The sequence below is a fragment of the Grus americana genome, chromosome 1 (genome assembly GCF_028858705.1).
Source record: "Grus americana isolate bGruAme1 chromosome 1, bGruAme1.mat, whole genome shotgun sequence".
NCBI classification, from domain to species: domain Eukaryota; kingdom Metazoa; phylum Chordata; class Aves; order Gruiformes; family Gruidae; genus Grus; species Grus americana.
Window position 1 is genome coordinate 26,016,265 of NC_072852.1, and position 14,946 is coordinate 26,031,210.

At 38.3% G+C, this 14,946-nt stretch overlaps 1 protein-coding gene across 5 annotated transcripts in view; it reads right to left on the bottom strand.

The window, feature by feature from the left end:
* Positions 1 to 14,946, bottom strand: part of CPED1 (cadherin like and PC-esterase domain containing 1) — a 153,330-nt gene that overhangs the window by 18,342 nt on the left and 120,042 nt on the right. For 4 of the 5 annotated variants that reach the window (XM_054813359.1, XM_054813358.1, XM_054813355.1 and 1 more), the window contains 2 exons: positions 9,066 to 9,183; positions 2,340 to 2,476 (listed from right to left, as the gene is read on the bottom strand). In XM_054813359.1, coding sequence (XP_054669334.1) covers positions 2,340 to 2,476; positions 9,066 to 9,183 — 255 coding nt within the window. Of the gene's footprint in view, positions 1 to 1,767; positions 1,895 to 2,339; positions 2,477 to 9,065; positions 9,184 to 14,946 lie in introns of all 5 variants that reach the window. The other variant, XR_008575473.1, reaches the window with a different exon arrangement.

Here is a 14,946-nt window from a genome sequence, read left to right on the forward strand (position 1 = left end):
GCTGTGTGGTCTGCAGGTAAGAAACTGGGGCCAGGGTTGGGAGAGCTCATGGTTACTTCCAGTTCTGATGGAACGATTTTGCCTCTGAGGCTGCAAAACGTTCCTTTGCAAAGGAGACATTTCTTATCCAGCTTCAGCAAATGACAAGATAAATCAAAAAGCATTCTAGATCATCTCAGTGTCCTCGCTTGGGTTGATGATTTTTGCCCTTACGGTTTGCACTCCTGCTCTTTTTGCAGCCTGCTTACGTTTCCAGTGTTGAAACCTGCTTATTTTACTACAGAAACTATGATGTCATTGGTTTGGGTAGAAGTCAGTGATCTCTGTAGTGCTTAATGGTTTTAAACTAATATAAAAAAAGGGGAAATATAAATATTTATAGATGATTACCAAAATCTCTCATATAATAAAAGCATATTTGTTCAGAAAAATTCTATCTTACTGTCTATTCAATAGCTCCCTTATAAAAGATAGAGATTGCTTAAACATATATAATAGCATATAATAGAACTGACAGGCAAAAGTCTCTTTCAGTGACAACCCAAAAAAACCCCCTTTTTTCTGTTACATTGCTGAGACTGTGTAAAGTAATTCTAAAGTTTGTCTTAACCACAGACAAAATCAGGACCTTATCACCCAAGTTGAGGACCCATTTTTACTCATCTGACTTAGGAGTGAAGAAAGACTCTCAGAGTTCTTAAGGTCTACTGACACAAGGGAGTTGGTCCATGCTCTACATTTATTTATTTGGTGAAAGAAGGAAAACTGCTTTTGCAAAATGCCACACAAAGTTAAAACCACTGCAAAGTGATGACAAAAATAAGGGAAAGATATAGGAGAAATATACCAAAAGGGGAACGTGCATTAGAGTAATGACTTCAAAAGAATAAACCAGTTAAATGGACATTTATGCAAAGGTAACAGGAGTGATCCACCAGATTTCTACAGAGCAGTCAAGGTTATCAGACAATGACAGAAGACTTTTGCAAAAGATGCAGAATGGGAAACAAGTGCAATTAGTTTTACAGAGATTTTTCTCGCATGGCGTTAATGCAGGTCACATAGGATCTGGCTCTCATCTGACACTAGAATAGATCAGTGACCTCAGAGAGTCAGAATATAATGGAATTTGAACTAAGAAATCCAGCTCACAAACATTCATTTCATAGACGTGGTTTTAATGGACCCTTAATGAACGTTGTCCTGCTTTGACACTGGTGAACGTCAGTGGTTGGATTCAGGAGGTGGGAATATCAGCATAATCCTCCCAGCAATACCCTGGCAATCCACTTCCATAGTGGCATATCATTCCTCTGCTATCCTTCAATTGCCTGACCAAAGGCTGTTTGCTTATTGAAGCAGCCCGATGTCTATGGAAATTAAAGACCAAAACAAAGCTATCAAATTCTTCTATATTTTTTGCTGTGGTCAAACCAGAAATGCTTACTTTGCCATGATGAGCAAATCAAGCTTCTCCTCTGTCATATAAACCTATGGGTTTTTAGAAAAATATGGTAGGAGAAACCCACAGCTCTATAGTAACGGAGAAAACCACAGGCAGAAATAAAGCCAAATGGCAATGAAGGACTTTGTGCAGGACGAGAAATGACCAGAAAAGAAGGAAGAAATGTCGATTGAAAGAATCTTTTTTTTTTTTTTAATTTGTCTGTATAGAAATGCTCTCAGATTTTATCAAAATGCCACTTTTAATTACTATTTTCTTACCTAGACAAAAGATAAAAATCTTTATAACAATTAATTACTTACTTTCTGGATACTTGTATCCTCAGTAAGGTACCTGAGCCTCAGATCAGAGCTCTCTCAACAGTTTTACAGTCATAGCATGCTTATTAAGGAGACCTTGCATTTCCAAGCAATCACCTTAGAAGCTTCACTACAAGAAAAGAATGTGCAAGAAGACTTGGTAAGATTAGTGTGCACAAGCAATGCCATGCATTAGGTATGCAGCAGAAGAAACCCAACTTGCATGTCAAGTGTGAGACAAACTGTGACAACAATGCAAATCCATCCTCCATTTACAGTCCTTACCTACTCACTGCAGGTCTAACTGGCAACCACGTATACCGTAGGTCTTGAAACTCCACAGGTGAGACCTAAGCTCTATGCAAAATGGCAGCAGATAACTGGGACTGCGTATGATGCTAAATTATGGACAATGGTTGGTTTTTGTCCCTGTGGATTTTTCAACCAAATCTTTTTCCAATTGTAATAAAAAGGGATTATTCTTACACATCAATCATGAAGCTGTTTTTAAGGCTTCAGGACACTAAATATCCGGGTGAATAAAACCAAATTAAAATGTAAAATCTATTACATACCTTTCTGCCCTCCACACAGCGCTGGAGCTCAGGCTTGGCTAGCACAGAGTATCGGCAGCCGTGGGGCTGCCACGTTATTTCTCTCCAGTCGCAGGTCCTGTTGTCGGAGCAGCTGAGGCAAGGGACAATCCACTGCCCTGGAAAACAGTAACGGGATGTCAGCACCTCCTCTGTATTCTTGTGAGCAGCAAGCAAGATATTTCTGAGTATTTTGTCATGGGAGTTTTCCCTAAATTAAATGCCCCCCAACCCTTTGAAAAGACTATTTCCTTCCTCTGTGTTATGCCTTTTGCATTTAGCAAGGAAGGGAGTTTTTCCTGAGAATGCTCAAATTTGGCAGTCGTGCATGGCTTCATTTCTCAGTTTGCCTTTCTTGTAGCAGCTTGTCCTTCCTCCACAGAAGTTATACGAGAAAGGGAAAGGGGGTGAGGAGGCTGAATGGGAAGACAAAATATTCACATTCAGAAAGTGTTTAGAGACAAGATTCATTCTTATCTACCACTAAACATCTGAAAGTTGGGTGGTTGATCGAAGCTAGATTTTGAGAGTCCCTTGATTGATAGAAAAATGAATCTAAGGTTTTACAGATAATGTACAGATAATGAGAGAGGATGACTTTCCCTCGGAAATACTAATTTCTTTAATTTCTGAGAGTTCAGAGAACCATCCCAGACTACACATATACCTTTCAGAAGCTGAAAGTAATATGAGATGAATGACCTATGCGATTTATTAGAGTCTGATCCCTATTTTCAAAAATGATTTTACAGATTAGAAGCATAAAGTGGGATTACAAAAATTCAGTGGGTTTTAGGCATCTCTTACCTAAGGTTGAATGGTTTTGTTATTTTAGTTCTCTAAAGCTATTAATTTCCAAAATCCTAATGGAAGTCAGACGTATTGAGCTTCTGAAGGAAGACAGAAAACTTTTGAGTTGCCTCTATATTCAGATCAACACAAGAAACACTTTTCTCACTCATACAGGTGCATCGTCCTGACAATATCTCCCAGTGTCTACATAGCAGCAAAACCTGCTTTTGCCTCTGATTAAAGGCATTACACAAGGAAAAGCACAGATGTCCCCAGGTCCTTGTGTCAATGCCATCAGGCCTTGCTAGCACAACCGGGTTTCTCATTGCAGCCCAGCAAACAGCTCCAATATCAAATGGTTTCAGAGTTGATCTGGGCTGATGGTTTGTGACTGTCGCTGCTACAGGGCAGCAGCTCCGCAGCCAGCCTGCTGTTCTTCACTGTGTGCAATAGATTCTTGTGATACAAGAAGCCAGAGCAAAAAGCCAAGGCTGCTGCCTATCGACTTTTATCAGTCCAGGGACTGAGTGGGAGGCTGAGAAAAGCAACTCTGCAAGGATCCCAGTGGCCTTGGGAGACACAGCTGCTACCTCAGGAGCAGGGGCATTCCCAGGGAGGCCGCCTGCACTTGCACTGAGCAAAAGTCCCAAGCGAATATGTTTTGGTAAGTAGCAGGGGGGAGTTATCTTAGCAGATAAAAAAATCCTTCCAATGAAAACCATCAACAGCTGTTTGTACCGGAGCCCGCACTGGTACGTCTAAGGGCAGAATATATCCCACAGGGCTATGCCCACGCAGCTCCACCTGCTGTGTAGCCTGCACAGCATCCGCCACTTCTGCCCCGTGCAGAACATGCTCACCCCAGCCTCAGCTACACTTCCAGATGATGTGGAGCAAGTAACAGCAGACTGGACCTAAAAAAAAGCCTGGACACTGACTTCACCATGCTGTGGATCAGTGAGCATAACCCAGCTCCCCTGGTTCCCACGCGTGCCTCCTGAAGGCTGCCTCTGGACAAGCAGCCTGGTTCAGCATGGCATAAGGAAAGGATGCTCAGGCCCATGGTGCTGGGGTACAAGCAGGGAGATGGACCTGCTCAGCGTTGCTTGCCCAGAGGACTTCCAAACTTGCATCACCTGGGTTTTAATCACCTAGCTTGTCCTTATGGATAACTTTCCCCACTCTTCTCATCAGCTGAGGGTCGCTTTAAAGTTCAAAACTCATTAGGATGGGAAAATAGCATGATTATAACCTGGTGATTTATTTGAGAGAAGACAGATCCAAACTTTGGTCCCTGGGTGAGATTCTATGCAGACTTGTATCTGGGGTTAAAGTGAATCTTTATCTAAAGGTGGTACAAAGTGGATAACCAGGAGCTGGGAGTGATCTTCCAGTTGAATATCCTGCTCAGCTGGGAAACCCAGGGCTGAATTTAGATGATTCCTCTTTCTTGCAGCCTCCAGTGCTGGCCATTGTGAATCCCTTCCTCATGCTGGCTGTCCCTTGGCTTTGAGGTCCCTCGCTCCAGGCTGTGGCCTCCTGGCCACCACTGGGGCTGGGCATGCTTTAACAGTCCAAGATTTCTGTTGTGGATCTAGCTCCCTCTGTGCCCCATTTGCAATCCAGGGCTGAAGGGTCATTCCCAGCTTCACAGCAGTCGTACGAAGAGACCAAGAAGTGCAAGGTCTCAGATAACACGGCAATAGGTGCCGTGCGAACGCTTTTTATTGCTTCGTGCCTTTTGAGTAACAGCAAGGATGGAATGGTTGGTTGGGTTGAGGTCTGGACTCAGAGACTACCACTACTGCACAGTGCTTCATAAATGGTCTGAAAGTTGGTTTGGGCAGTGGTTTATATTTAAAAATTATATGAAATCTGGGCAGGCTTTTTCCTGACATTGTAATTTTACTTTCAAACCAAATACATGAAAGTTTTGGCAATGTATACAACATCGGAGATCCCTCATTTTATGGAATTTTCTTCTTAACAGCCCATACATTTATGAGCTGGTCTGGTTTTAGGTAATAAACTAGAAAAGTAGAACTACATAAAATGAATATTGAGAAGCTGAAACATCTGAACAATAAAAGTTTAAATTTTGGCAACTGGAAGTGATAAGTACCTTTTGAAAAGTTTCTTTCAAATAGTTTGATTTATATTTAATAGCTCTCTAGATATATTAAGAAAAAAATAGTTCCATTTTTGGCATATGCTAAAGGTTAGTGGCAAATGTAAAAAAATACAGACACCAAGGATATATGGAGATAAATTCATGTTATAGGAAGCACTGATATTTAATGCTAACAGAATAGTTGCATTTTTTCTATTTACATATATTTTTAAATGATGTGTGTAAATTTATCCATTTTTAATCCAAATATTATGAACTTTTCGTATTGTAACTTCACAACAGTTAGTCAATGCATTCTTAACCTTCAAAAATAAGATTGCGTTAAAAGATAGAATGAATCTCTCATATATAAAAGACGACAATTAACAGTGAAAAATTGCAAACAATCAATATTAGTGTGGAAATTAAGCTTATTTTCTATAGCAATTATAAGTTGCTTTTTCGCATTTATATAAGGTAGCAGCACGCAATGCAGCTTTCAGCACCATTTCAATCACCCTGCGCTTTGTGGTGCTTCAGCTAAAAGAGTTAGCGTCGGCTCTACCAGGCAAGGCAAAGTTTACCTATGAGTCAATGAAAGAGAGCGGGAAAGAGAGAGCTCCTCTTAGTTTATTCACAAATTAAGAACAAAGTTTTATGAAAGCCTGTAAGTAGGAGGGTTCCACAGGAAGAGTGAAAGTAAACTGGCTTGTTAGAGCAGTTTATCAGTTGCATTCATAAATCTCCTGCTTATGATATGAGATTAAACATTGTCAGTACTCCTATAGACTGTTGTCCTAAAATGGTATGAAAAGAAATATAATTTTAAAAAAACTCATTAGAACTGTTTACCTTGTATTTAAAAAATGTTAGCCTAAAGTTAAAAACTTTTAACCAACAAAGGCTGTACACTTAATTTGATAGTTTTGTTTCTTCTTTCAGCCTTTTTTACTTTTATTCAAAGTTTTTCTATAGTGCCAAACAATTATCCATATAAAAAGAAAAAAAAATTCTAAATTGACAGCTCTAAATTTAAATATTTAACCTAAACTGATTGTAAAAATAGTTTGTTGATTTATTACTAATTTACTTTTACATTTGGTGTCTATTTGGCATCTTGACTGTTAAAAAATGCTTCCTCTGTGAACAGGGTATAAATTTTTTTTTTCTTTTGGCTGCATTTATGAAAAACAAAAGTTAAATTATTTTAAAAAGGACACGATTTTGATGCTACAGAATAAAATGGCCTTAGGCCTACAAACATGTCCAAAGTGACATTTACTCCTTGTAATCGAAGGAGACACTCATTTGGTTAAACATCAGTTTATATCTCTATTGGCCCTAAATCCAGATGGCTGCTAAATGCAAAGAACGAGCTTGTACAGAATTACGTTAAACTGAATACAGTTGTGGAAAGTGTGGAAAGCTGGATACAACTAAAACACGTACGGCACAGCAGCAAGGCAGAACATTAGCAGTGAGGCTGTGATGATCTCTCACCCACCAGATTTTGTAATTGTCTGCATACCAAATTTCCACAGGCTGCAGTAGCCCGATTCACCTGCAGGAATTTAGCACAATTTGGGCTTCTCATGGTCTCTGTCAATTTTCTCTCTCTCTGAGGAGCCACACACATGGTTAGTGCTTGCTGACTTCTGTATTATCGATAACACAGCAATACTGAACAGAGAACTAATTTTCCTATGATAGCCTGGTTCAAACCCCACTGAATCAAAGGGGATTTTTCTGAAAGAAAAATATTTTTGTTGCTATAAGAAACATAATTTCATTCCATGATCCAAACAAGATGGAAAGAGAGAAACTTCCCCTGTTGAATATTCCAATTTCTATTTATTGTTAAAAAAAAAAAAGTGAGAGAAAAAGAAATGATGTAACTCAAGTGCATATTTGGTAGGATGCTGAGCTTCCTCCAAAGAACAGTGCCATGGTGACTAGGACAGGGGGTCGTGAGTTCTGCTTTTGGTTAGACCCTGAACTACTGTCTCTGAACTGCATCAAAGGACTAGAAAGGAGCCCCGAAATCCTGGCTGTACCAAACTGCAGAGCAGACTTCTAAGCTTTACCATTAAATTCAGAGGAACTAAGGTTTCATCTCTATCTCTGCCTCAGCCTCTGCCTATGTCTGCACAAACACAGCTTTTGCTAGCGTACATACGTTTTGCTGAGCCAGGTCCTCAGTATCCCTAAGCTGTTCCCTGGTGTAAGAGCAATGTACGATGCTGACTTACTTCTGCAGAAGTTTTGAATTCTCTTCTGAGAGGAAACAGGACATTGCTTGGCTTCTCTGAAAAGTTAACTTATTTACATAAAAGAAATGTTGCTGCTTTAGCTGAAATTGCTCCCATACATGTTAGGAAAATGTTCACTGCCAGGATTGGGATATCATTCGGTTGTTACAAATTTGGAATGATTTTCCACAAAAAGCCATGCTTTCCAGTTCCAGCTGGAAGCTGTGATGGACATTAAAACTATACAGTCACTTGTTGCCAGATACTGCAAACCCCAGTTCTAGGCTCATTAGACACCTCTTGGCAATCTTCACTTTATAAGCAGAAATTATTCTTCCCTGTTTAATATATGTGTCCTTTGAGACTACATCTCCTGAAGTTTGTCTCCACTTTAACTGTGTGTATTATTCACAATAAGGCTGTAAAAGGTTTTTTGTATTCAGCTTCACTTAGCTAGGTGCAGTATTCAAAAGGAGCTTGTTATATATCAGGAGAACAGACTGTCTGCCCCAAAAGGACTCCTCTGTGGATTTCCTTTGGGCTTTCTAGTCAGGAACTCACAGTAGCATAGGATGGGTTGTGCTTCTTTATGGTTCACAACTTGCTGCGTGATTAAAACATGCTGTTTTAGGTACAACAGTGTCTCCTTTGTGTGTTCCCTTCATATAACACAAAATTAATATATGCCTCTATGTTTCACATAAAGTGATGCATTCAGGCAGTTCCCACATTCCTTTTATTTTGTATTGATTATTCCATGAGTTTGTGTAAATTTACTGCTGGGAGAAGCTGCTCCTTTCTATGGCAAGATAAAAAATACAGTTGTGTTAGCGGACGATACGGGAGTGTTGGGTTATTTTTCATTTGTCTAATAAAGCATTGACCAAAATTACTTACCGTCTAACCCAGCAACAACTTCAGTTGCGAATAAGACCCTACACCTGAGTAGTCCCGTGGATTACACAGATTTGTTAAAGTACACTTGTATAAATCTTCATGCAGCTGCGGCCTAAAGGTGAATATCTGTCTGACAGTCTGTTGTAATCTGGGTAAACCGAAGAGATGTCTTGATCGTATTGGTTGTTGTATAATGTTTGATTTGTCCATCTTGATTTTTAAGGTATTTATATACGTAAAACCACATACTTTACTGTTTGAATTTGTAAATTGGTTTGGTGTTTCCAATATATAAAATTCAAATGGATCAAAATGTTGCATTCTTTTCCTAAAGCTAATTTTTGAGTAGATAATCCCTTTCATTTAGAATAAAGTACTTTTATTTTAAATGGTTTTGATGGAAATATTTCAAAGCATTTTAAAGGCAACATGACAATAACCAAGCAGTCGTGGATCACTGATTAGAAACTTATTGAACAAAAAATTGTCACATAAGCAAATTAACCTGATTTTAAAAATCTGTAACCGTTACAAGAGATTAGTTAAATTTATTGTGTGGGGGTTAGTGCATGTCCATAGAAGGGGAAACCTTTTTTTTCTAGTTTTGCTTTGATGAGGTGCATGAATTAATTTTCAGAAGACAGAGCATTAAGTACAAACCTTTTGTGTCTCCAGCTTCACAGGTCTTAAACACCGTCTGTGTAATTGCTGAGAGATATTCATGGGACAGAGGCTGCAAGCCACAGGACTCCTCTGGACGAATTCGAGAACCACAGTCCTGAATTAAAATGAAATCTGTGAAAATGACAGCACTACACCCATCCATATGACTTTGAAATCCTCTTCAAGGACATTTAAAAAGGAAAAAAATTATTTGGGGTTGGTTCTACAGTTCATTCATCCCTTGCTCTTCAATACACTTTCAATAAGAAATTTAGAATCCTTCTTCCATTCCATTACATGGTTTTGTAATAAATTATCCCAATCCACAGTAAATGTACAAGATACTATATTTGCTAAAGATATAAGAAAATTTATTAAACAAACATACATCACATTCATGTAATGTTATCTCTAGTAACCCTACAATCTCTAGCTATTTGCCCTTAGCAATTTTATACGAATATCTGCAGTCATACAGAATACATTTCTGTGATGAAATGCCCCCAATTAGCTTCAGGAGATACAGGTGCATAAAGAGAGAAAAAAAGTCAGGAAAAGAGAAAGAAAAAATAAAAATTTCAAGGGAAAAATGTTTGAGCTAGTAGAGGGGTTACAAAAACTTATTAGGGGCACTGGAGGAAAGGATTTAATATAAATACAATCTTCTGACTGGGTCTTCACGTGAGATGTATTCCATAGTAAACCTCAGACACTACCATAAGGGTAACAAATATCTATGTTTTAAAACATTAACCTTTTAATTAATTTTCTTCATATAAAAGAATATGACCTTTTTTCATATTCTAGTTAAAGAAGTGTTTACTAAGACCCACAATTAATACAGAAATATTTTATCTATGTTTATGCTTGGATACAGAAATATGGGCTGGTTATTAAATGTAGTAAAGAACTAGAGACCACTAATGCAATGGCATACACTGTAAACACACTTCATAAGGTTCTCACATTTTGATCATTTCTGATAAATTTTATAGGCATTAGCAGAAACGTATATGAGAATTAATTGATGCCAGATGCCTAAAAAAATAGCAGTAACAACTTGGAATACCAATCAATTAATTTGAAATTAACTTTCTTAAAATTTACAAGTGAAAAGTGTTATTGGCTTTTAGAAAACTTGAACATTATTCTATGTGAAAGGCGAGAGGTGCCAGCAGCTCCCAAAAATTTCAGATGAAATATCAAGATAAATAGTGATTCCCTACCATAAGTTTTAGCACATGTGGATTCGTACATTTTAAGTAATGGGCTATATCAACTTTGTGCCTTACAGTTATAATGTTTAAGCATCCATTGACATCACATAAATGACATCACAGCATTTGCAACATTGGACAAATCTTTTGGTGATTTCAGACATCTGCAGTATCTATGGCTGCAAGAGTTGCTCATTCTAGCTTTCCTTTACAGCTTCTGCAGAGAAACAGCATTCCTAGGACACATTTTTAACCTGGTTTAGATGTGCATTGTGGGATAAAATGAATCGCATCCTAAAAATGCCTTTCTCCCTCAACCGTAAAAAGAAATTAGAACAATTAAAAGGCATATATCTACATTAGTTCAGATGAATCTCTCTTCAGATTACTTTGTAAAAATACTCATCCTCCGTACCGCAGTTCCCAAACTGGTTCTATTGCCAGTTGTTTCATCAGAAGATAGGAGCATTCTGGGGGCAGTGTTAGCTCAAGAAATAGTGTCTCCTATCTCATATTTCATTGAGTCACCCTCATTTCTGTATTGTGACAAGGTCACCAGAACACAATGAGGATTTTGTTTCCCAAAATGGAAAAGCTATAAAACTGGGACTTAAAATAGTGAAAAGATCATTTTATGTCAAAGGAGAAAATACTATGAAAATTTAACCATGGCAATCATCACTTAATGTGCTTTTATTTTTAAATACTATATGAAAAATGCAGTTGTGGCCCTTTCTGTCTAAATGGAATATTAGTTATGGTAATGTTCAATAATTCAAAATTTGCCTTTTTAAAGAATTTCATATGCTTAGTATTACTAATTAGTTACAAATAAACTCCACAAATGGAAACACACTTTTACTGGAGTGTGTTCCTTTCAAAGAGGAGGATTCTTGAAATAAAAGAGTAATAAAATGTAATTTCTGCAAAAAGAAAAAAAAATTCTTTGGCTTTTTCTTCACTGAAGTATGCTGATTTCTATTTTTATTTTCTGAAATGATATTAAAAATAATTTGGCAACTGTCATGTAATATCATTCACTGTTTCCATGAAATTATGCTACATCTAGGATGCTATGCCTAAATTGGACCAATGAGCAAGTGACATTTATGTCTAATATTGTAAAGGTGAAACTTGACAGTTAGTAGGATACATGCCACCGATATAGATGGAGATATGAATTCATCCTGGCATTTAGTAAATACTGGTGGGTCTTGATTATGCAATCAAAACCCAAAGTGAAATAGTTGTCTCACAATTATTCAGATCTCATTAAATTCCATGGGGGGGTGGGGGGGTGGAAAGAAGTAGTAAAACAAAATCTTCCCACTGACTTCAAAGGGTTAAGGTCATTTTTGGGCACAAAAAGTTGGAGAAATGGTAGATATGTGTGGGTTCTTTTGTACAGTTGTCCTGTTCTCTGCTTAATGCTCTATAACTAGGGAAAGCTGTTATGACAAAATGAATGGCACGGTATCTTCTAGTGTTAAACTGTGATGTTGTCTTGGAGCCTCTGGGTCTGGACACACTGTACAGCTATTTGACAGTATTACTTCAACAAACATTAACATCAGAAAGCTCCTACCTTGCAGTAAAACAATTTGCACAGGACTTCACAAGAAAGCCCGAAATTCCTGAATGCGCTGCCATTGCTCTCAACATAGTGCCATAAAATAACTCAACAGGGATTTTCTTGTTCATACCTCTGCCCAGGGTATATGTTTAAACAAACAAAAATTGATTTTAATTGCATTCCTCGGACAGTATCAGTAACAGTTTCATGTGGCTGGTTTATTACTAATCACAATCAATACGCAGGTCAAACTAAGTCACTGATTCCCTTTGACTTCGTTGTGTTTTCAAGGTATGCAAACCATGAATTTTAAGGGACACTGCTTGTGTTTAATATGTAATTCACATCTAAAACTATACGGTCATGAGATATTGTGAATCACTGAACAAGCCTTATTTGTTTCGTCTTCACTTTTGTGGGAGACCAATCCTTTAGTATCACTGACGTATTTAATATAAAGTGCAAAATGAATCTGCGGCAGCCACAGATTTACCGCAGCTCCGCCAACGTACGGCACATTAAGGGCTTTTCTAACCGCCTGCAGATTTGTAAAAGCTTTCTTAAGGTGCTGCAGTGACATGACACCCTCCTTGCCTTGCCCAAAGATGAAACATCTTGTGATCTTAAGTATGTTTACAAAAGATCACTCATGGCAAAGACGAGAGCCAGACATGTAAACTTAAATGATAGCTCTTGCTCTGCGTCTGTTCTTCCTGCAAACCTTCATTTTTAGAAGGCAGACGTAAAAATGGCCCTTGAAATGTCTGGACTGGAATCAAAAGAAAAATTCCCCTGCATTATGTACTTCAGTGCAGAGTTAGAATCGACTCTTTATAAGACTGGTTTGGCATTTTACTAGTAAACTTTCTTTTATCTTTACAGATTTTCTGGACACTGGCAAATGAAAGAGGAAAAAAGCTTTCCTCTGTACGTCTAGCTAGCTTTCAGTCAGCAGCAGCTGATACGTAGAGACTGAGCATTTCTGGAGTCCATCCGCTGTGTGAAATGAAAATTGTTTATTTTCAGAGCACGCTACGGTGAACTTGATTCCTCATAAAGGAAGTAAGTTCTAGCCTTTATGAAGAGATCACATCAATTTTTGAGCCTGCTACTCTACAGGGGTTTTTACAGTTTTTTCAAATTATTAATGCATAGGTTATTTCATTTATTTATAGTCTAGATGCCTGATTTAATAAGAATTTTGTTTAGCTCAGCTTGCAATAACTGCACTGTATTTCCTCTCAATTATATACTTATGCATATACACATACATACACACACACATACACATACACACACACAGTTTCACTCAGGTGTACATAAATATTTAAAAAAATACCAGTTTTAAAATCATGTAGATGTGTGTGTGAGAGAGAGAGATAACCAAAGCATTATAAAGATGATCCACAGTCACGCAGCTAATATCATGGAAAGAATGTTATATAGATAATATCATTGTAGATGCAATTATGCTTTAGATTAAGAGATCTAACTTAACTATTATGGATTTTTACTTGCTGTTGTACCTTTTTACCACCTCCACCCTAATGAAACAATGATTACTCTGAAATTGCAGTAATTGCCTACAGATTAACCCCATAAGCTTCCACCAAACTGGAAGCAGTTAAAAAGAGAGAAGGTAAGAAGCCCATGAGTTTTCCTGGGAAAACTCATATCAAACAGGGACAAACTGTCTGTGTTCATTTGAACGGTCAGTGCTCCAGCAGTAACAGAGCACCGCATAACAAAAAACAAGTTACTTTTAGCATCTACAGCTGCTGCTACTTGTTCAGCTCAAAAAAGCATTTTAAAATAGGAAGGTAGGATTTCCAGAACTTTTCTGGGATAACCCAACTCTGTCCATTCAAAGCCGTTCCTAAAACTATCATTTTCAGTGGAAGTAGACTTATGTTAATGAATCGAATGCTTTGGAAACTCCTACCAGGATGCCTGTTCCTAGGCTTTACTCTCAGCTCTCTCAGCAGGACTCCTCTTTGCATTTGTATTAAAACCCCTAGTGATCCACGGGAATGGTGGGCTCAGTACTTTGCAAACCAGGTAATTTCCGCTTCGGTACTCACGTCTCAGATTGCACCTAGCCCAAATCACTGAAGACTACCCCTACCAGACTAATAAAGAATCAGCTTATCAGAATGTTTTAAAGTGAACAACAAGAGAAATGTAATTTTAGCATAGCATACAAACAACATGTAACCAAAATCCTGCATCTTTTCAACATCCAGAGCTCACACGTGTCTGGGAACTAGTGGATGAGAAAATTCACTAGTTCTTGGCAAAGTGAGGGGACCTCTCCGCCCATCAGGCTCTGACCTGCAGTCCTTTGGCCAGCGCTGCCCATCAGCCACCTCCCGTAAGGCACCGCAGCCCTGCCTTGCCTTATGATGCTGCTGGGGCTGCCTTATTGCTTTTGCCTGTTTACGTTTTAGACACGACAGAACAAAGCTTCCTGTGAAAGAGGTAATTTTGAACGCGTTTCTGTTGGCCTTTGCAGGCTCGCTGACTTAACTTTATTTGATCTGGTTCTGTTTAAGCTGACCCAGGTTTCTCATTAAATCCTTTCATCTCTCTTTAGCCCATCTTTTTCTACTATTTTACACATAACTAAACCTGGATGAAAAGTGATTAAAAATGATGCTATGGAAGGAATTCTAATAAAATTAGTCAAAGAGTGAGCTCATGAAACAGTGAAATTGTATCTTATTGCTAGGGAATAAACTGTGAGCAGATGGATTAGTTCCACTCTATCAACTTTATTAATATGGCAGTAACAAATGAAGGAACAGTTGGCATATTGACTTCTATTCAACTGCCTCCCTCTGTCCGGCTGCATTATTCAGAGATAGATGGACCTCCAAAGATTCAGAGGTTCAGGCTGGTTCAGTTCAACACCCAAAATTAACTAGATTGAACTGAAACTCCTGCGTGTACAAAATAGGTCTAGAAAGTTCTCACAAGGAGAGAGGCAGTCTCCCGAGAAATTTCAGTTCCCTGTTGCTTTTGGCTGGGAAACAATGACCATTATTATTCATCAAGCACTGTCTAAGACATAGATGAAGACATTGCCTAT